At 39.4% G+C, this 22356-nt stretch overlaps 1 protein-coding gene across 2 annotated transcripts in view; it reads left to right on the forward strand.

Annotated features, from left to right (window-relative positions):
* KLHL2 (kelch like family member 2) overlaps positions 1-22356 on the forward strand; it is a 168376-nt gene that overhangs the window by 86483 nt on the left and 59537 nt on the right. For both annotated transcript variants that reach the window (XM_040251321.1, XM_040251322.1), the window contains one exon: positions 8500-8662. In XM_040251321.1, the coding sequence (XP_040107255.1) occupies positions 8500-8662 (163 nt within the window). The remainder of the gene's footprint in view (positions 1-8499; positions 8663-22356) is intronic.

The raw sequence follows: 22356 nt of genomic DNA on the forward strand, positions 1-22356 counted from the left end.
TTTAATACTGTTTCTATGAATAAATGTGCAAGGTGTGTCACGTAGCCAATTACAAAAATAAAGTTGTGGCATATGACTTACTTGTAACTCGGGGACTAAAGGGAGATTTTAATTTTATTTATTTTAAAAGTTTTAGTATTAATTTTTCAGCTGTGCTGAGTCTTAATTTCTGCACATGGGCTTTCTCTTATTGCAGCCAGCGGGGTTTGCTTTGTTAGAATGCTCAGGCTTCTCATTGTGGTGACTTCTCTTGTTGCCGAGCATGGGCTCAAGGCTCTAGGGTGCATGGGCTTCAGTAGTTGTACCTCCTGGACTCTATAGAGCACAGAATCAGTAGTTGCGGTGCTGCATGTGGAATCTCCCCATACCGGGGATGGAACCCATGTCTATAGGATTGGCAAGCAGACTCTTAACCACTGGAAAGAAAGTAAAAGTGAAGTTGCTCAGTTGTGTCCAACTCTTTGTGACCCCATGGACTGTAGCCACTAGGCTTTTTGGTCCATGGAATTTTCCAGGCAAGAGTACTGGCGTGGGTTGCCATTTCCTTCTTCAGGGGATCTTCCCGACCCAGCGATCGAACGTGAGTCTCCTGCATTGCAGGCAGACAGACGCTTTACCATCTGAGCCTCCAGGGGAACTACCTTAACCACTACCTTAACTACTGGACAGCCAGGGAAATCCCAGATTTTAGAAGAGGTATGCTAATGAAAGTTATAGGTTATATTTCTTAATGAGGCTTTTTTAGTCTAACAACATACAGCTTCTTTAACTTTGGGGATAATTTCTACCCTCTGCTCATGCCCTTTGGATAGCTGTTTTCCTTGTTTTCACATTATTCCTGGCATACAAGGCCCTGGCACTTTAAACAAACAGGTTCATCTGATATGGTTATAAGATGGTTGCAAAATTAATAAAAATTTGCTTTTTGGCAGTGCACTAACTGTAATGTTAACAGTGACTGAGCTGTGAGCATCATGTAAGCATCATTCTCAGACATCTGGAAATCTTACATCTATGGAATAATCAGACCCTGTGGTAGTGTCTTCTAAAAATCATCCCTTAAAGCCTCAGGATTTAAAAGATTTACTACATAAATTATTTCACTCTACAGAGTAGGTGCCCAAGCCAGAAATAAACTTCATATCCTAATAGCCAAGCAGAAGGTGTGTACTTGTCTAAGCAAGACATCTTATATGTAATTTGGCTTGTCAGATAATGTGAAGTAGGATGGAAGCTTCTTACTTTAAAATGTGCAGCTGGTGTAAGATGTCATATGGGTGCTAACTGTTTGGCTTGGGTGTGTTCCGTGTCTGATGTTACACTTGTCTTCAGGAATCAGTGGTAGCTTTCCCCCTACTTTTGTTCGTTACAGAAAACATCTCCACAGTATAAGATGTTTAGGCTTTATGTGTCTCCATATATTGGAAATCAATATATCTAGATGGAAAATTTTTTTTCTGCTTAACAAAATCATAACATATGAAGTTAAGTTTATTTAATCAGCTATCATGTTCCTCTGAGCACTTAAAGAGATGCTATTCATATGAACAAGAAGAGGAACATGTAGAACCTCTTAAGGCTCTACAAAACACTAGCTTGAGAAAGACTAAAGGTCTTTTAACCTCACAGTATTCAGAGGACAGGCCAAATTGTGGTAGTCCCTAGTGAGTGTGGTAGTCACTAAATAAACAGCTCCCCTTACAATTGTGAGACTGGCTAGAATTCTAGAGATCCAGGAAGGCATTTCTTTCTTTGGCTGCATTGGGTCTTAGTTGTGGCAGGTAGGATCTTCATTGCTGTGTACAGGATTCTCTAGTTGCGACACGCAGGCATTTCTCTAGTTGTGACTCGCAGGCTCAGTTGTTGCTATGTGGCGTGTGGGACCTTAGTTCCCAGACCCGGGATTGAACCCATACCCTCTGCATTGGAAGGTGGATTCTTAACCACTGGACCACCAGGAAAGTTCCCAGAAAGGCATTTCTTTACTTGCTTCTCCCTGACTTTCATTAGAATGTGACTGTTTAAATGGTACAGATTTACTATTGAAATTTTAGAAAATAGAAATCAAAAGAAGAAAATAGAAAAGCATCCATACTACTGTTAACCAGAGGTAATCCCAAATAACAGTTGTGGACTATTCCTCTAGTACTGTCTTTGTGATCATGTATATGTGTGCTTACAAAAAGGGGACTGTTTAAAAATTAGATTTTTTTACACTAAATATATTAGGAACAAATGTCCTAGTCATTAGCTATTCATCTCTTTTGATTTAGTGGGCCCTCTATATCTTCAGGTTCCACATCTGCTGATTCAACCAACCACAAGTTAAAAATTTGAAACAAAACAAAACCAAACCAATTTCAGGAAGTTCTAAGAAGCTTTCTGCTGGCAGCTACTCACATAGCATTTCAGTGAGATGTTGTTGCCTGTCAAGTGCCTGACATAGTAATTACTCAGTAAATGGAAGCAACTGCAAGAATGCAATTGAAGTGATTGTCATCTTTATTGTTGTTGTGGTTGTGTCCTATACTTCTGCAGCACTATGGACTATAGTCTGCCAGGCTTCCCTGTCCATGGGATTTCCCAGGCAAGAATAATAGAATATGTTGCCATTTCCTTCTCCAGGGGATTTTCCCAGTCCAAGGATCAAACCCACGTCCCCTGCATTGGCAGGCAGCTTCTTCACCACTGAGCTACCAGGGAAGCCCTTTGTCTTTATTTTACAAAAAAGTGCAGTATTGCAGATTTAGAAATTAGACAAGCACTTCATACTTACAGATGGGTATGAAGGTAGTGGAAAGAACACTAGACCAAAGAGTTAGTGAATTTGAATATATCCCTATTCCCAGATGGCGCAGAGGTAGAGACCCTGTCTGCCAATGCAGGAGATGCAAGTTCGATTCCTGAGGTGGGAAGATCCCCTGTAGGAGGAAATGGCAACTCACTCCAGTATTCTTGCCTGGAAAATCGCATTGACAAAGAAGACTGGCTGGCTATAGTCCATGGGATTACAAAGAGACATGATTTGGCGACTAAGCAATTACAGCACGCACTAACTCTCTTCTGACAGGCTGTGGAACTTGGTCAGATCTTCTGGCCTCTCTAGGATTAAGATTCTTCATCAGACAAATTAGGAGGGTTGATTTGACTTGATCCCAAAGCATCCAGCTCAGAGACAGCCAGCTGTTTGATTCCCATTGTGGGTTACGGTATCTGTAAGTTGAGTGTGTTTTGTTTGGTTGGTTTTTTAGCTGGTCACAGAGTAATATGGACAGTTGGTGTGGCCTCAACTGCTTTCCTGTTTTCATCATAAGTGACTGGTGGTCACCAGGGATCATGTTAGTAAACCTGAGCCAATTGTTATTAATAATTGTTTTTGAAGCTGTATATGATTAGTTTAATAATTATGAGCTATTGAAGTTTTAGTTGTCCAACTCTTTGCAACCCATGGACTGTAGCACCTCAGGCCTCCCTGTCCATCACCAACTCCCAGAGTCCGCTCAAACTCATGTCCATTGAGTCGGTGATGCCATGCAACCATCTCATCCTCTGTCGTCCCCTTCCCTTCCCGCCTTCAATCTTTCCCAGCATCAGGGTCTTTTCAAAAGAGTCGGCTCTTAGCATCAGATGCAGAAAGTATTGGAGTTTCAGGTTCAGCATCAGTCCTTCCAATGAATATTCATGACTGATTACCTTTAGGATGAACCCTTAGGATCTCTTTGCTGTCCAGCGGACTCTCAAGAGTCTTCTCCAACACCATAGTTCAAAAGCATCAATTCTTCGGCACTCAGCTTTCTTTATAGTCCAACTCTCACATCCAAACATGACTATTGGAAAAACCATAGCCTTGACTAGATGGACCTTTGTTGGCAAAGTAATGTCCCTGCTTTTTAATATGCTGTCTAGGTTGGTCATAACTTTCCTTCCAAGGAGTAAGCGTCTTTTAATTTCATGGCTGCAGTCACCATCTGCAGTGATTTTGGAGCCCCCCCAAAATAAAGTCCTATCACTGTTTCCACCGTTTCCCCATCTATTTGCCATGAAGTGATGGAACCAAATGCCATGATCTTAGTTTTCTGAATGTTGAGCTTTAAGCCAACTTGTTCATTCTCCTCTTTCACTTTCATCAAGAGGCTCTTTAGTTCTTCACTTTTGCCATAAGGGTGGTATCATCTGCATATCTGAGGTTATTGATATTTCTCCCAGCAGTCTTGATTCCAGCTTGTGCTTCATCCAGCCCAGCATTTCTCATGATATACTCTGCATATAAGTTAAATAAGCAGGGTGACAGTATATAGCCTGACGTACTCCTTTTTTATTTGGAACCAGTGTGTTGTTCCATGTCCAGTTCTAATTGTTGCTTCCTGTCCTGCATACAGGTTTCTCAAAGGGCAGGTCAGGTGGTCTCGTATTCCCATCTCTCTCAGAATTTTCCCCAGTTTGTTGTGATCCACACGTCAAGGTTTTGGCATAGTCAATAAAGCAGAAGTAAATATTTTTCTGGAACTCTCTTGCTTTTTTGATGATGCAGCAGATGTTGGCAATTTGGTCTCTGGTTCCTGCCTTTTCTAAAACCAGCTTGAACATCCGGAAGTTCACGGTTCATGTACTGTTGAAGCCTGGCTTGGAGAATCTTGAGCATTACTTTATTAGCATGTGAAATGAGTGCAATGGTGCGGTAGTTTGAGCATTCTTTGGCATTGCCTTTCTTTGGGGTTGGAATGAAAACAGACCTTTTCCAGTCCTGTGGCCACTGCTGAGTTTTCCAAATTTGCTGGCATATTGAGTGCAGCACTTTCACAGCATCATCTTTTAGGATTTGAAATAGCTCAACTGGAATGCCATCACTCCACTAGCTTTATTCGTAGTGATGCTTCCTAAGGCCCACCTGACTTCACATTCCAGGGTGTCTGGCTCTAGGTGAGTGATCATACCATCGTGATTATCTTGGTCATGAAGATCTTTCTTGTACAGTTCTTCTGTATATTCTTGCCACTCCTTCTTAATATCTTCTGCTTCTGTTAGGTCCATACCATTTCTGTCCTTTATTGAGCCCATCTTTGCAAGAAATGTTCCCTTAGTATCTCTGATTTTCTTGAAGAGATCTCTAGTCTTTCCCATTCTGTTGTTTTCCTCAATTTCTTTGCATTGATCAGTGAGGAAGGCTTTCTTATCTCTCCTTGCTATTCTTTGGAATTCTGCATTCAAATGGCTATATCTTTCCTTTTCTCCTTTGATTTTTGCTTCTCTATTGAAGTTTAGTCCTAGTAAAATTGTATCATAAAGCTGAGGCAGTTTGAAGGATTTATTGATAAAAGGAAAATACATAAATTTATTTTCTACATTTTACTAACATTTATGGTGTGTATTGCCACCATAATAACTCCATGTGAATTTCTAGCCATGTGGGCAACAATTAAGGTAACTTTTATATCCCTGGCCTACATGACTTACTATATCCTTTCCAGATCTGGAATTCAACAGTTTTATGAGTTTCAGTCTCCTGTTGGATAGGACTAGACTTGGTAGTCATGAAGTTGAAATTGGGGAAGCAAAATAAGTTTTTAAAAGTCTACTATAGCTGGTTTTTTTATATAGATGTATGTATAAATGTGAGTGGATATGTCTAGGTTAACGTGTATGTTTGTGTGTTCAATTGCATCTGACTCTTTGCAATCCCATGGACTATGGCCTGCCAGGCTCCTCTCACATGGAATTTTCCCAGCAAGCATGCTGGAGGGGATTGCCTTTTCCTCTCCCAGGGGCTCTTCCCAGCCCAGGCATCCAACCTGCGTCTCCTGCACTGGCAGCTGGACTCGACCACTGAGCCACCTGGGAACCTGTGTGTTAGCACAGCATCAACCAGTTGCTGATTTTTTTTCATTTAACAATATATCTTAGAAATTATCCTATTCATATAGCTTTCTCATTAATGTATACAGAGTGTTCCATCGAATGAATGAACACCAGTGTTTAACCAATCTCCTTATGGTGGGTATTTAGGCTTTTTTATAACTTCTGCTATTACCCATAATAATACTGTAATGAATGTTGTGTGTATGTGTGAGCTTTTGTGCTTATGTTAGTCTATCTGTGCTTCCCTGGTGGCTCAGATGGTAAAGCGTCTGTCTGCAATGTGGGAGACCCGGGTTCGATCCCTGGGTCAGGAAGATCCCCTGGAGAAGGGTGGAAATGGCAACCCAACCCAGTACTCTTGCCTGGAAAATTCCATGGACAGAGGAGCCTGGTGGGCTATAGTCCACGGGGTCGCAAAGAGTCGGACACAACTGAGCAACTTCACTTTCTTCAGTGTATCTGTAGGTTAAATTGCTGTATTGGAGGATATGTGCATTTGTAATTTTGATTAAATATACAAATTGCTCTTCATGGAGATTGAACCAGTGTACACACTCACCACTAATGTGTGGGTGAACTTGCTTCTGCTTGCCTGCTCTCCCCCTCAAGGATTCCTGTCTTCTGTATTACAAAGCAGTTTGCATTATACTATATTACACTATGTTGTCTCTGGGAAAATGCTGATTAGATGGGTGATCATTACCATTTTTACAGGTTTCACAGAGATTGAATTTTACACAGAAGACCACTTTCTTAATATATGTATTTGCTGAATTAAATGGCCATGCAGTTAAGCATCATGTAATGTACTTTACATTGCTTCAGAGCATAATTATACCAGTGTGGAAAAACTCCAGTTTCAAATTGTCAGCCTTCCATGGAGATTTATTCCCATAACATAATGAAGCACACTATCCATATTATAGAAAAGATTTGAGTATAAACAGAGTTTTTGCACTTTATTTCTCCTATTCAGAAAGAAAAGGCATTATCACCAGATACTGTTCTCATAATTTTCAGAGAAAAGTTATTTAGTTGGTGGAGTTGAATTGAAAAACACAAAACGTTGTCCTCTTCATCCTTAATTCATGACTATTTGACTGTATATGTGGACATACACACAGTTTTTAGCTCGGAGAGTTAAAGCTGCTATGGTTCCTTTAAGAAAATAAAGCAGTTTGTATTACAGAAAGACAGGGATGCACTTTTTCTCTTCTACATTTAGGACTCACTGCATACATTTAGGAAAATTTTGAAGGATATTTAAAACTACTCTCTTTTCTCATTTTCTCTTTGGGCTGCAGCTTGGAATATGTGAAAATCAGTTCCTGAAGGAACTTAGAACTTACTTGATTTTTATGCTAATATGCCCAGGTTACCTTTTCTAAAATTGACTGTTGTTCTAATAGTGCCCCCACCTGCCCCTGCCCCACCTTTTTGGCTTTTATAGAAGGATTTGCCAGCTTCTTTTTTATAAAGTTTTCCAATTTGACTTTCCAATATGGTCCTTTACATAGCATTATACTAATTTATGTACAAGTAAAAATATTTCCATTATTGGCCTATTTGAAAAGTAATTGTGTTGGATATCATATTTATAGTGAAGACACTGCTAAATCCCAAAGAATAACCTAATTAATACAGTCTTATGGAGATACTGAAATAAAAATATTAATTAAATAGTTATTATTAGATAATGACTCCTTTTGTTTTCTTTTTTATCACATATATTTCAGAGAAGTTGCTTACATTTAGCCTGTTGAGTTTTAAATTGTTCTACCCCATTAAGGAAAGTAGTTTGTGGTGTTACTTAGTGGAATAACAAAAAGATGAAGCTTTGGTGTGGGCTTTCCTTGTGGCTCAGACAGTAAAGAATCTGCCTGTAATGTGGGAGATCTGGGTTCAATCCCTGGGTTAGGAAGACCCCCTGGAGAAGGACATGGCAAACCACTCCAGTATTATTATGCTGTGCTCACCCCTTCACAAATCACTGAATCTCATGACTACTCTAAGGGAAGAAAATCATTTTTGTGGAACCATAGCACCCCCTGCTGCTAAGTCGCTTCAGTCGTGTCCAACTCTGTGCGACCCCATAGACGGCAGCCCACCGGGCTCCACCGTCCCTGGGATTCTCCAAGCAAGAACACTGGAGTGGGTTGCCATTTTCTTCTCCAATGCATGAAAGTGAAAAGTGAAAGTGAAGTTGCTCAGTCGTGTCCGACTCTTAGCGACCCCACGGACTGCAGCCCACCAGGCTCCTCCATCCATGGGATTTCCCAGGCAAGAGTACTGGAGTGGGGTGCCATTGCCTTCTCCATAGCATCCCCTAGCAGCCTAATAATTTATGTTTTTAAAATTCAAAGGAACATTTGTTTAGATCTATGAAAAGAATTGTTAATCTAATATAATCTGATGTCTTATATTCTTGTGACCAAGAAGAGACTTTGAAAGATTCCATAGAAATTATGGGGATTGGAAGAGGCATCATCCTTTTTGCAAATAATGGTTACATTACTTGTCTATGGGATGTGGGGGTCTGGGTGCAGATATTGAGCTGTGGCTGAATCCCTGAGCTCTCTGTAGACACAATGAAGAGTAAACTTCTAGCCAGTCAGCTAAGCATGCTCACTTGTTGTGTTACAGGTACTTCTCCCAGCAGCTGGTCTGTTACAGTTACAGGATGTGAAGAAGACTTGCTGTGAATTTTTGGAATCTCAACTTCACCCTGTCAACTGCTTAGGAATCCGGGCTTTCGCTGATATGCACGCATGCACGGACCTCCTAAACAAGGCCAACACGTATGCAGGCAAGTGGAATAAATCTTGACTGAATTTGAGACAGGAAGAATCTGAAACTCTTGATTTCTAATATGATTCTATAGTGATTTCTGGAAATTTGTCTCATGTTTTTGGATCTGCACATTAAAAAAATACATTTAAAATCTTATACTGGTATTATAGCACTGCATAACTGAAGCATACTCATAGAGTTCTGAATTTTAAAGAAAAACATAAACTGTACATGATATTAGGCCTAAATGATAGAGTAGGTAATTTTATGCAAATATTGAATCTCTATGTTTTTCTTTCACACTGTCAAATTAATAGAGTTATAAAAAAGTATTTACATATGAAATTAAGTCATTTAATTCCCATTTTATCCCTGCTTTTTGCAAAGAATCCAAGAAAACAACTTGTGGCTTTTCTTGTATCCAGGAAAACAACTTGTGGCTTTAATTCAGTCTCTCATTCGTGTCTGACTCTGTGACCCCATGAATCACAGCATGCCAGGCCTCCCTGTCTATCACCAACTCCTGGAGTTCACCTAAACTCACATCCATCGAGTCGGTGATGCCATCCAGCCATCTCATCCTCTGTCGTCCCCTTCTCCTCCTGCCCCCAATCCCTCCCAGCATCAGAGCCTTTTCCAATGAGTCAACTCTTCAAATCAGGTGGCCAAAGTATTGGAGTTTCAGCTTTAGCATCATTCCTTCCAAAGAACACCCAGGCCTGATCTCCTTTAGAATGGACTGGTTGGATCTCCTTGCAGTCCAAGGGATTCTCAAGAGTCTTCTCCCAACACCTCAGTTCAAACGCATCAATTCTTCGGCACTCAGCTTTCTTCACAGTCCAACTCTCATCCATACACGACTATTGGAAAAACCATAGCCTTGACTAGATGGACCTTTGTTGGCAAAGTAATGTCTCTGCTTTTGAATATGCTATCTAGGTTGGTCATAACTTTCCCTCCAAGGAGTAAGCGTCTTTTAATTTCATGGCCGCAGTTACCATCTGCAGTGATTTTGGCTTAAACATTTTCAAAGCAATGAAATCTAGTTGACTGTGAGTAGAGGAGAAATGCTGACTCCAGCTAGAGGCAGCCCTCTGCTTAGATTAAATGCTGGTTTTTAGGACCTCCTGGTGGCATCCTCTATAGTGGGCGGAGGCCTGTGGCTGTCCAGTCACAGAGCAGATTATTGCCACAGCTTTGGGTGTAGCTAAAGTACATAGGAGTAACCTATAATTTATTTAGCTCTGAGTTTATAAACATTTAAAAAATTCATATTAAAAGTGATTATTAAGTTTCTAATTAAAAAAAAAAAACATTTTTAGGTGATAAACCTGGTGAAAGATACAGTCCACATCTCCACCCTGTATCTGTGAGACACAGTAGGAGCAAGTTACTAAAGAACCTTCCAAGACTGCTGCCCGTTAGTAAATTGTAGGGCCCCAACTTCCTGTACCCTTCAAATGCAAAAGCCCCTCATCTAAACTCTACTCCACTCTGCCTACTCTGATAACTAAGGAACATAGACACAGGCAAAGCTGAGTATCTGACAGGAGCTTTATTCCTAGAATCCCTATTGCATTTATCAAAGAAATAGTAGTACAGAGTGGTTAGTTGGGGGAAAAAAACTGCTGCAGTAAACCATACCAGGTCCAGTAATTTTGAAATTTATAGAGTTCTCTTGTGTGGCCTGATTGGCTTAACTACCCTTTGTAAAATTGTTTCAGTGGGAAAATGTGATCTGAGTCCCAGAATGCTTAATTACAGATAAACTTTTAGCATATAATTTCTGTAAGTTGGAGAATACATATAACATGTAGCAATATTCATATAGTTCTTTTGAGTGGGATGAGGTATTTTAAGGTAACCAAACACAAATTTGTATTTATTGATGTGTTCTCCAGTGCAACCAGTTCTGTTCTTCAGCTAAGTAGAAATCCATTAGACCCGTTAATTGCTAGACATAATGCACCTGTTCTAAGTGATTTATATTATGAAAGCCAAGGAGGCTTTGTGCATTTTTTTTTTTTGGATAGTTTTTTCTACATAAAGCAATCTCTAGTTAATATCTTTCTTGGACTGTTGGTTGTCCTTCATACTTGATAAATGTTATTGAGTTTTAAGAGGTAGAAAGAGAAGGAATAAAGTAAGATTAATGCAAAAAGTTTCCATACATAGTTCTCATGCTGTGGTAGAACTCTTAGTTTTACTCACATCAGAACCAACTCACTTAACTGTGTTTTAGAAGACAATAATGTTTTATTATTTCTTTCTCTTCTTTACAGTTTTAAATGTATTGTATGTAATTTATGACAGAATGTCAACAATTTTCTATTAGAATTACAACACGTCTACATCTTAGTATACAGACTCTTTCTACATAATTATGCCAAGAATTTTTTATGAAAAAGTTATCACTTACAACAAAATTACAAATAAAATTTGATTTATCATATTTACACACTATAATTTTAATCAAAGTCTTATTTTAAAAGATGCACTGATTTTCATACCATGCATCTGAATCTTAAAATTGCTCGTTTCTAAGTAACATTTTATAGCATCTTTTATTATGAAAATTTGCAACCATGCAAAAATAGAATAGTACTCACTACCCAACACTGAGAACTGTCAATTCATGAATAATTTTATTTTAACTACACGCTTCTTAACTTCTCTCTCCTATGTTATTTTTTATGTAAACTTTTTAGTGCAGACAAGTAAACTTGTAAGGTATGCAAAGTAGACGTCTACAGCTTGATGAATTTTTGAATTCTTGTATTATTTTGGAGCAATTCAGTCATTATTTCATCTACATATTTCTTATACTTTTAAAGAAATAAAATTGCAGTGACCAATTTCATATAGTCAGGCTGTTTCCGTAACTTTGGTGTATTGATAACTAGCTGCAGGAAACTTTCTAAAATAAATGTGCATGCGTACTCAGTCACTTCTGTCATGGCCGACTCTTTGCAACCCTGTGGATTGTAGTCCATCAGGCTCCTCTGTCCATGGGATTCTCCAGGAAAGAATACTGGAATGGGTTGCCATGCCTTCCTCCAGGGGATCTTTCCAACCCAAAGATCGGATCCATGTCTTCTGCATTGCAGGCAGAATTCTTTACTCACTGAGCCACCCGGGATGCTCTTTCTAAAATAAATAATCCAGTATAATACTAAACTAAGGTAGTTGTTCTTCATAGTGAAAATATCTGAATGTTGTTTTTATCTTAAGCAAACAGAAGGTGAAGAGTTAACACATGAAAATACCTAGAGTTCTCTTTTTCTGCCATAGTAGTTGTTTTTCAATCCCTTCGTCATTTATTTTTACAATTCAAGTAGTCCAGAAGGCCTACCCAGACATCTAAATTGCTTCCAGGTTCAAATTAGAACATGTGAGTAGATCTAGGAGAGTGAAGGTATTTCCATAACAGTGGTAATAGATGGAAGTTAAAAAGTTAACTTTTTTCCCCCTCTCCTAGGCGTTTAAGTAGGGTCTGAGACATATAGGCAAAAAAGAAGGAAAGGAAGAAATAAAGAGCAATAGCAAGTTAATGCATATAGAGGTCCATACATATAGAAGGAGGGGGCAGAAAGAAGGTTGAGAGAGAGGGTGGGAAAGTGAAGAAAGTTGCATGACCTCAGGCTACTTTCTGATCCAAGGTATCACTGTGTGTTGAGACTGAAGTATCCTTATCCTCTGAAAATTCACCAGGGCTCTGGGCACAAGATCTGCATCATTCCTTTCTCTTGGAGATTGGGAATGAGCTCTGGTGTATTCATTATAGTTAAATTGTGCAGGTGTAATAGAAGAGTGAAGATATTCTATGGGAATCTCTGTGAATGGTGCTTGTTTTTCTTAGTATCAGCATCTTTAGAAAAAGGAAAAATGTGGGAAACCAGGTGGAGAAGGTAGGAGGTCTGGGCAGTGCAGGAGAGTCTGCTCTGCCCAGCCTGGTGCCCGCCTCCCTTGGTTTCAGTCCCAGCCCCACACCCTGGCCCATGCTATTTTCTAGGGTTGTGAACAGCCTCAAACCATGAATAGTCAAGGGTCACCAGACCAGCCAGGCAAAATTACCTGCATATTGAAGCCTGGTGTTCTGGACTGTAATCAACCTTTGTTATGTTCTTGAGTGGTTGTTTTCTTAGCTAAAAAGCTGTATGAAATTATTTTTGCTGTATACCTAACAATGAAAACTTTCACATCTCCTTCAAGAGTGTGGACTTGTTTGGAGAATGCTGGTTTGTGGACTCTTATTTCTGATGTGTTTTGAGTGATGTCTATATTTAATTCATTCCCCAAATCATTAAGACTTAGCTTTTTTGCTGGACTGAAAATATAGAAGAGACAAAAACTGAACTTACAACTTCAGGTTCATTTTAATAGCCTCAGTAAAAGATGGTTTTGGAAGTTAGATTTTAATTTGAAATACAAATTTTATTCAGCCTTCATTGCTGATAAACAAAAGTTACCAGTGGTTGAATTGTGAGAATTTCTAACAAATTTAAGGGAAGCAGTAAATTCCAGATTCTTAGTCATTCCAACATCTCAACACTCACCACACTAAAAATCTGAGAAGCTGCTCAATATAGATTCTAACTGACCTTTGGGGAAGTATTTATTATCATTTTCAAACCAGCTGAAACTCTGAGGAACCTGGCATTCCTCTGTAACAAAGCTATCTGTGAAGAAGTCCCTTTCTCCTGTCTCTGACATGCTTTCAGTTTATTTCTCATTCTCCTTGCACTTAACCCTGTTGTCTGTTTGTATATCCTAGGCCTGTCCATGAACCCATACTGCCTTACTTTAGCCTTCCCACTGTGCTTATGCGATGATCAAACATTTTTATATGCCAGCTGTTTTCATGTGTGCCCTCTCTCCCGTTACCTTAAATGAAGTTTTGCTTTTTCCCATACCTGTATGTTGGGGGCAGGCTTCTTTAAGTGGCACTTCCCCTTAAAGAGAGTGACTCACCAGGAAAGTGGGTAGGAGGGTAGACTTCCAGACTGTTCCTCTCTCACTGTCACCATCCTCAGTTCTGCACTGGCTCGCTGTCAGTCTGCAGCACTCTCTCTGCAGCCTGTTTTCTCTCTGTGCCTTCAGGCCTCCATTGTTTCTTCCCTCTGCATTTCATTTCTCTTGCTGCCAGCAACTTCAAAATCTGTACTATTATCTCTACTGAGACTCCTTCTTCCTACCTCCTTGTGAATACTGTCTTTCTTCCATAAACCCATTTGCCACACAACTCTAGGGCATTTTGAACCTTGTTCCCATTTGGAGCTCCAAGGTATCAACCTTTGTGGTGACCATAAACTCTGACCGATGCTGACCATTTCCTGCCCTCATGCTCTTGCATTTCTTTATGAATCTGTGTTCTCTGGCCCCAATTCTTCCAGTCATCTCTTGGCTGCTGAGCTTAGACCCAGTAGTCAGTCCTTTCAAAACTACCGTCTGTGTGCCTGGTATTGCCTGAACTGCTGTGGATGATAACAGGTTCAGTGTGATTTAACCCCTGATTCCAAGGAGTTTATTGGACAGTAATAGTCAACTCACACCCAACTTTAGTATATCCAGATTATGCTGTATTCTCTGTGAGACCTGATCCCGTGACATTTTTTCTTCTGTCAGTTTCCATTAATCATTTTTCCATTTCTATAATTTAGGCTAGGAATCACTACTTGGGGTAAACATCGGTCAAAATAAACTCATGATTTTGGAAACAGCCCTCTTGAAAGAAGCTTGAGAGAGTGGTTCTAATAATGGTGTCACCAGCCTTGACTTTGTGATATGCATAATAAAGAGTAGATGCTGATTATTGAGAGTCTATTGCTATGTTAATGTACTCCTTGGAAGAAAAGTTATGACCAACCTAGATAGCATATTCAAAAACAGAGATATTACTTTGCGGACTAAGGTCCATCTAGTCAAGGCTATGGTTTTTCCAGTAGTCATGTATGGATGTGAGAGTTGGACTGTGAAGAAGGCTGAGTGCCGAAGAATTGATGCGTTTGAACTGTGGTGTTGGAGAAGACTCTTGAGAGTGCCTTGGACTGCAAGGAGATCCAACCAGTCCATTCTGAAGGAGATCAGCCTTGGGTGTTCTTTGGAAGGTATGATGCTAAAGCTGAAACTCCAGTACTTTGGCCACCTCATGCGAAGAGTTGACTCATTGGAAAAGCCTCTGATGCTGGGAGGGATTGGGGGCAGGAGGAGAAGGGGATGACAGAGGATGAGATGGCTGGATGGCATCACTGACTCGATGGACGTGAGTCTGAGTGAACTCTGGGAGTTGGTGATGGACAGGGAGGCCTGGCGTGCTGTGATTCATGGGATCACAAAGAGTCAGACACGACTGAGCGACTGAACTGAACTGAACTGAAAGAAAATTCTTCCTTTGGAAGATAATGAAAGCATTTGATGTGCACCACTGCTTGATTGTTTGCTGCCTTAAATGACAGCTCTTAAAAGAATTAATCATTTTTATATTCTTAAATTCATTATAGTCCTCATTTATGTCCTAGTTAACTACATGCAGTCTGTTTTGCTTTGTTGACAGTTTTTCTAGCTGAGATGAGTTAGCTGTTCTCAGGTTTCACCAAATTGTGTGTTAATGGGAACTGCTGGAGATACATATATGGACTTTTCCCCCCCTAGAAATTAATAGTATTCAGAATGAAAGACTCATGGAGCACTAGCACTAGTTGGGAACTTAGCAGTTATCTAGTCTGACACTTTAATTGTATTAATTAAGAAAATGAAGACTAAAGATATCTTTATTTTCCCCAGAACACTTTCTCAGAGGTAAGCTGTATGTGGACTTAAAATACTGTTGTTATCCAGGCACTTAACCTCACTTTTCAGATAGTATTCTGCCCTAGATGGAGTATAGAGGAATTATATGAACCCCTCATGGCATTTAATTTTGATCAAAAAGGTTCTTGTTGTGTAGAAATCAGGTATGAAGACTACTTTGTTTCTTATCAGAGGGTGCAAAACAAAAAAGAACTTTGGGCTTGTATTGTTGACTTCATCAGCTTAATTTGGGATGAGTGACTTGAGCCTTTTAGACCTGCTGTGATAAATCCTAGTGACTATCTCTCATTTCTTGACAAACTTATTTTATTTGTAGGAGGGAATCAAACAGGAAAGTTCAGTTGCTCTACAGAGTGAAGAGGTTTCTTATATATAAGGAAGAATGCTTGTGTACATTAGATACATATAATATATATGTTTAATATATATTGTATGGCTATAGCTAGTTAATACTGCTGGAAATCATGTTCTTTTGAGAGAGAAGGAACTGATCATCAAATGGCAGTGTGATTACTGGTTGGCTTTACTCAGTGGCAGAGGAAACTAGTAGAGGCAAACCACTAATACCACAATAAAAGCTCTGTGCTATAAACAGAATAATCTGTTAACATATGGGTGGGAGGACTGGAAAGAGTCAGTGAGCTTGGTAACAGAATTAGGGTAGTGAAAATAGAAGGTTGTGGATCTTGGAACTGACCCTGGATATGAGTACAGGAAATAGACTAGACTCTGAAATGTTCTGCCCTTTAGCGTTATATTTTAGGTAAAGCTTTGTAGGTGCATTTCAGTATGTGCATATGTATTGCCAATGTGCAGTAGCTGAACAATTTTACTATACCTTACTGAGATACAGAAATCTGAATAACAATTCATTTAGTGAAAAAGAAGAATCTCTTACTTCAGCTTTATGACAAGTAAGGAAGGAAGGAAGTAAAGTTGCTCAGTTGTGTCTAACTCTTTGTGACCTCATGGACTGTAGTCAGCAAAGCTCCTCCGTCCATGGGATTCTCCAGGCAAGAATACTGGAGTCGGTTGCCATTTCCTTCTCTGGGGAACTTCCTGACCAGGGGTCGAATGTGGGTCTCTGGGTTTGTAGATTTCATGGTAAAGAGTTTGCAGGCAGACTCTACAATCTGAGCCACCAGGGAAGCCCTTGTGACAAGTATTTGGCTTGTATTGGCCAAACCAATCCAAAGAGATTAGGGTTTTTGTTGATCGTGGATTCAGTAGCAATCACAATAGCAATAGCAATAGTGATGTAATTGTATCTATAAAGATGAAAGGTGATTATCTCATTCTCTTCCAACCAGGTCAGATCATATCTATGAAATTGAGCTCATTTTCAATTGCGTGTTTTAAGAGAGAGTGATGAACTGAAGCACTGAATTCAGAGCCAGGATGATGTTGAAGACCTGAAATTATGTTTTACAAGGAGTAGTCAAAAGAATTTGTAAAATTCTGGAGAATATAATGTTCTATGTAAAAGTTTCAGGGAATTTCATGAGAGAAAGAGCTTAACCTTGTTCTGTGGTAAGTATAAGTAGAATCAGTGTTAAAAATTAAGGAGAAAGATTTTAGTGCAACATAAAGAAGCTTGTAGTGAGTGCTCAAGGGTGATGTGACTGCTTTGCTCTCTGCTTATGTCTGCAAACAATAGCCAGATAGCCATTGAATGTGAACATTTTAGAGATTACTCTTTCATACGGGAGTTGTGGTCAGGTCCCTTGTGTCACTAAATCTTAAGGCATGACTTTCCAGTCACTATTGAGGATTCCCAGGATTTGAGAAGCAATTTATTTTAGAGGTTATAGAGAGGAAGGGATGGAGGAAGAGGAAGAGAATACTGGGTACACAGTTTTAGATTTTACAGTGTGAGCTTACATAACACTGCTGAACTATATACATACTTAAAAATGGGTAAGTATGACTATACAGTCAGCAAAAACAAGACTGGGAGTTGATTGTGGCTCAAATCATGAACACCTTATTGGCAAATTCAGACTTAAATTGAAAAAAGTGGGGAAAACCACTAGACCATTCAGATATGACCTAAATCAAGTCCCTTATAATTATAAAATGGAAGTGAGAACTAGATTTAAGGGACTAGATCTGATAGACAGAGTGCCTGATGAACTATGGATGGAGGTTCGTGACATTGTACAGGAAACAGGGATCCCCAAGAAAAAGAAATGCAAAAAAGCAAAATGGCTGTCTGAGGAGGCCTTACAAAAAGCTGTCAAAAGAAGAGAAGTGAAAAGCAAAAGACAAAAGGAAAGATATACTCATTTGAATGCAGAGTTCCACAGAATAGCAAGGAGAGATAAGAAAGCCTTCTTCAGCGATCAGTGCAAAGAAATTGAGGAAAACAATAGAATGGGAAAGACTAGAGATCTCTTCAAGAAAATCAGAGATACCAAGGGAACATTTCTTGCAAAGATGGGCTCAATAAAGGACAGAAATGGTATGGGCCTAACAGAAGCAGAAGATATTATGAAGAGGTGGCAAGAACACAAAGAACTGTACAAAAAAGATCTTCATGACCCAGATAATCAATGATGGTATGATCATTCACCTAGAGCCAGACATCCTGGAATGTGAAGTCAAGTGGGCCTTAGGAAGCATTACTACAAATAAAGCTAGTGGAGGTGATGGAATTCCAGTTGATCTATTTCAAATTCTAAAAGATGATGCTGTGAAAGTGCTGCACTCAATATGCCAGCAAGTTTGGAAAACTCAGCAGTGGCCACAGGACTGGAAAAGGTCAGTTTTTATTCCAATCCCAAAGAAAGGCAATGCCAAAGAATGGTCAAACTACCACACAATTGTACTCCTCACACGCTAGTAAAGTAATGCTCCAAATTCTCCAAGCCAGGCTTCAACAGTACATGAGCCGTGCACTTCCAGATGTTCAAGCTGGTTTTAGAAAAGGCACAGGAACCAGAGATCAAATTGCCAACATCCACTGGATCATCAAAAAAGCAGGAGAATTCCAGGAAAACATCTATTTCTGCTTTCTTGACTATGCCAAAGCCTTTGACTGTGTGGATCACAACAAACTGTGGAAAATTTTGAAAGAGATGGAAATACCAGACCACCTGACCTGCCTCTTGAGAAACCTGTATGCAGGACAGGAAGCAACAGTTAGAACTGGACATGGAACAACAGACTGGTTCCAAATAGGAAAAGGAGTATGTCAAGGCTGTATATTGTCACTCTGCTTATTTAACGTATATGCAGAGTACATCATGAGACGCTGGACTGGATGAAGCACAAGCTGGAATCAGGATTGCCAGGAGAAATATCAATAACCTCAATATGCAGATGGCACCACTCTTATGGCAGAAAGTGAAGAACTAAAGAGCTTCTTGATAAAAGTTGGCTTAAAGCTCAACTTTCAGAAAACAAAGATCATGGCATGTGGTCCCATCACTTCATGGCAAATAGATGGGGGAAAAGTGGCAGACTTTATTTTGGTGGGCTCCAAAATCACTGCAGATGGTGATTGCACCCATGAAATTAAAAGACGCTTACTCCTTGGAAGGAAAGTTATGACCAACCTAGACAGCAGTTCATAGGGTCGCAAAGAGTCAGACACAACTGAGCGACCGGACTGAACTGAACTGAAAAATGGTTAAGGTGGTAAATTATCTTACGTTTTTACTACAATAAAAAGAGGAGGGACTAGTGAGGAATCAACTGTGACTGAAACTATTTAGCCTTGGAGTCAGTGTGGGTAACAGAGCCATTGCTACCCAAAAGAAACACAACAGGTCAGGCAGGTGTCTGGAGGAAGGTGTAGATGGGTTTTAGTCTTGATTGCTCAAGGGCCAACCAGCAGTGAAATGTGTTATCAGTTTAGAGGTTCTCACACTTGGCTAGATTATTAGCAGTAGCCAAAGACAGCTTGGCCAGCAGAAGACCTTGATTTGTTTTGAGGGAGACAAATCAGTAGACTCAGCCAGAACATCTTTGTTGAGCTTCAAGCCAAGAAGTGAAGCAATGCCATCAATGGAAAGATGCATAATGATTAAAAAACACCACAGAACTCAAAACAGATGAAAATAAGTGATCTAAGGCAGTGAATAATGTAAATCTTACAAAACTGCTTTTATATGTTGCAGGTGCATGGTACAGGGGTGGATCTATTTGTTTAAAAGAGCCATGACGGTTAGACAGATCATATAGAGACTAAAGATAGCTGAAAATTCATTTATTGGGGTTTGGGAGAGAGGTTGAGTCTGGGAACAACCATACGGGGATGACAGTTGACAATAACTGGGACACACACAAATGTGGATGGAATGATTAAAGGAGATTGAACAGAGAATGAAAAGGGATGTCAGGGCAGGCAGGACCATAGGTAACATCTAGTTTTAGGGAACTGTTAGAGACAGACTGAGTAGTTAGAAAGGTAAGAAGAAGCGTTATAGAATCCAGGCTAGGAGAGAGAGTTCTTAGGGTGAAACACTGCACAGAGGTTGAGACAGATTATACTAATCTCAGTAAAGGAACTTCCAAAGAACAATTGGATGGGAAAGGGGGCCAGAGGCCGTATTACCACAGACAAAGGTGTGCGTGCATCAGTATGTAGAGGCGTCAGTACTAAGGTCTGCCCTAAAGAATTTTGGTGTGAAGGCCAGCAAGGTAGGGCAGTGGCCCAAGTAGGGGAGGATAGGAGATGTTTGTTCACTGAAGTGAACACAATAAAATGCATTAATTCTCTGTACCAACACTTTTCTTTCTTACTGGGGACAGAAAGTAGTTAGGCTTAGTTTGGTGACTTTTTTTTCCTTTTGTTTTTAAAATTTCAATCAAAAATATTTTCACATGGTTAAAAACATTTTTTTAGTCATGAACATAACACATCCCTCATTCTTGTCTTCCCTATCTATGCACCAAATATCCTGTATCCATCCACAAATGAAAATGTCTTTGTGGCAGCTGTGGGATCCATCACTGTACATTAAGGGACCCAGAAGGAGCCTTTCCCACTGTGCATTTAGGCAGTAGGAAGGCAGACCTTGGTCCTGGCTGTGGCTTTCAAGTGATCTGTGAACCAGTTTTAGCCCCTCTTGACTACAGTCTGGGAGCACCCAGAGGACACTGACCTAGACTGTTCCCCACAGATGAGGGAGCTTCTATGGAAGCCTAGGTTTCCAGAGGAGACAATTTAGCATTCGAATGGAGCAAAAACAATATCAACACATGTTTGGACATACTGAAGAGGCTGAAAAAAGCAGTTTGACTTCACCTGTGTCCCCTCACCGATGTGGCAGCACAGCTTAGTGCCAGGAGAAACCTTTCTTCTTTAGTCCATGATTCACAAATGAAGGAGAGAGAAAGATTTTCTCAGACACAAAGGCTGAGGGAGTTCATCACCACTAGTTCTGCCATAAAAGAAGTGTTGAAAGGAGTTCTTGTAGCTGAAATAAGAGGATGCTAATTAATAAAATGAAAATGCATGAAAATATACATACAACTAACATAACATGAAATAACATGAAATGTATAAAAGTATAAATACAACACACTGGTAAAGGTAAGTATATAATCAAATTAAAAATACTCTAGTTCTTTAAAATGATGGTATAAGATTAAAGAACAAGTGTATTAAAATTAACTGTAGCTACAATAATTTGTTAATGAATATAAAATATAAAAACAGGTAAACCATACATCAAAATACATTAAAGGTAGATGGGAGTAAAAGGATAGTTTTGGTATGTGATTAAATCTGTCATCAGCATAAAGTAGATCGTTAATCAGTAAGGTGTTTTATGTAAGCTTGGAAACCACAAAGCAAAGCAAAAACCTAAAGTAGATACACAAAAGATGCACCACTACAGAAAACCATCAGTTTACTAAGGAAGACAGGGAGAACAAAGCAGCTGTAAAAACAGCCAGAAAACTGTAAGATGGTATTTGTAATATCTCATCTATCAATAATTTTGCTAAATATAAATGGATTGAATTCTCCAGTCAAATGGCATAGAGTGGTGGGATGGATTTAAAAAACAAACAAACAAAAAGTTATATATGGTACTTACCAGAGACTCACTTCAGCTTTGAGGACACACACAAGGGCTCAAAGTGAAGAGATGAAAAAGATACTTCATGCAAGTGAAAGCCAAAAGAGGACAGGGGTACCTATACTGATGTCAGATAAAATAGATGTTAAGCCAAAAATGGTAATTAGAGACAGAAAAGATCATTATATAATGATAAAGGGTTCAATTCATTGAGAAGATATAACAGTCATAAATATACGTATACCCAACTTTGGAGCACCGAAATGTATTAAATGCTCAAAGGTCTGGAAAGAAACAGACAACAATAAAATAATCTTAAGGGACATCATTACCCCACCTTCAACAATGGGTAATATCTAGGTTATCAACAAGGAAACTAGACTTCAACCAAGCTTTAAACCAAATGGACCTAAAAGATATATTCTTCTCAAGCACACACAGAATGTTCTTCAGGATGGACCATAGGCTAGATCATAAAGTGAGTCTTAACAGATTTAAGAAAATTAAAGTCATACAAGTATTCTTTTTGACCATAGTGGTATAATACTAGAAATCAGTTACAGAAGGAAATTGAAAAATTCACAAATATGTGAAAATTAAACAACACAGTCCTGAACAACCAGTAGATCAAAAAAAGGAAATTTAAAGAAAACAGCTAAAGAAGGAGAAATCAAAAAGAAAATTGAAAAATATCTTGAAGCAAACAAAAATGAAAACGTACCATACCAAACTATCATTTCAGTTCAGTGGCTTAGTTGTGTCCGACTCATTGTGACCCCATGGACTGCAGCTCACTAGGATTCCCTGTCCATCACCAACTCCTGGACCTTGCTCAAACTTATGTCCATTGAGTCAGTGATGCCATGTAGCC

This window comes from Oryx dammah, unplaced genomic scaffold (assembly GCF_014754425.2).
Source record: "Oryx dammah isolate SB20612 unplaced genomic scaffold, SCBI_Odam_1.1 HiC_scaffold_12, whole genome shotgun sequence".
NCBI classification, from domain to species: Eukaryota; Metazoa; Chordata; class Mammalia; order Artiodactyla; family Bovidae; genus Oryx; species Oryx dammah.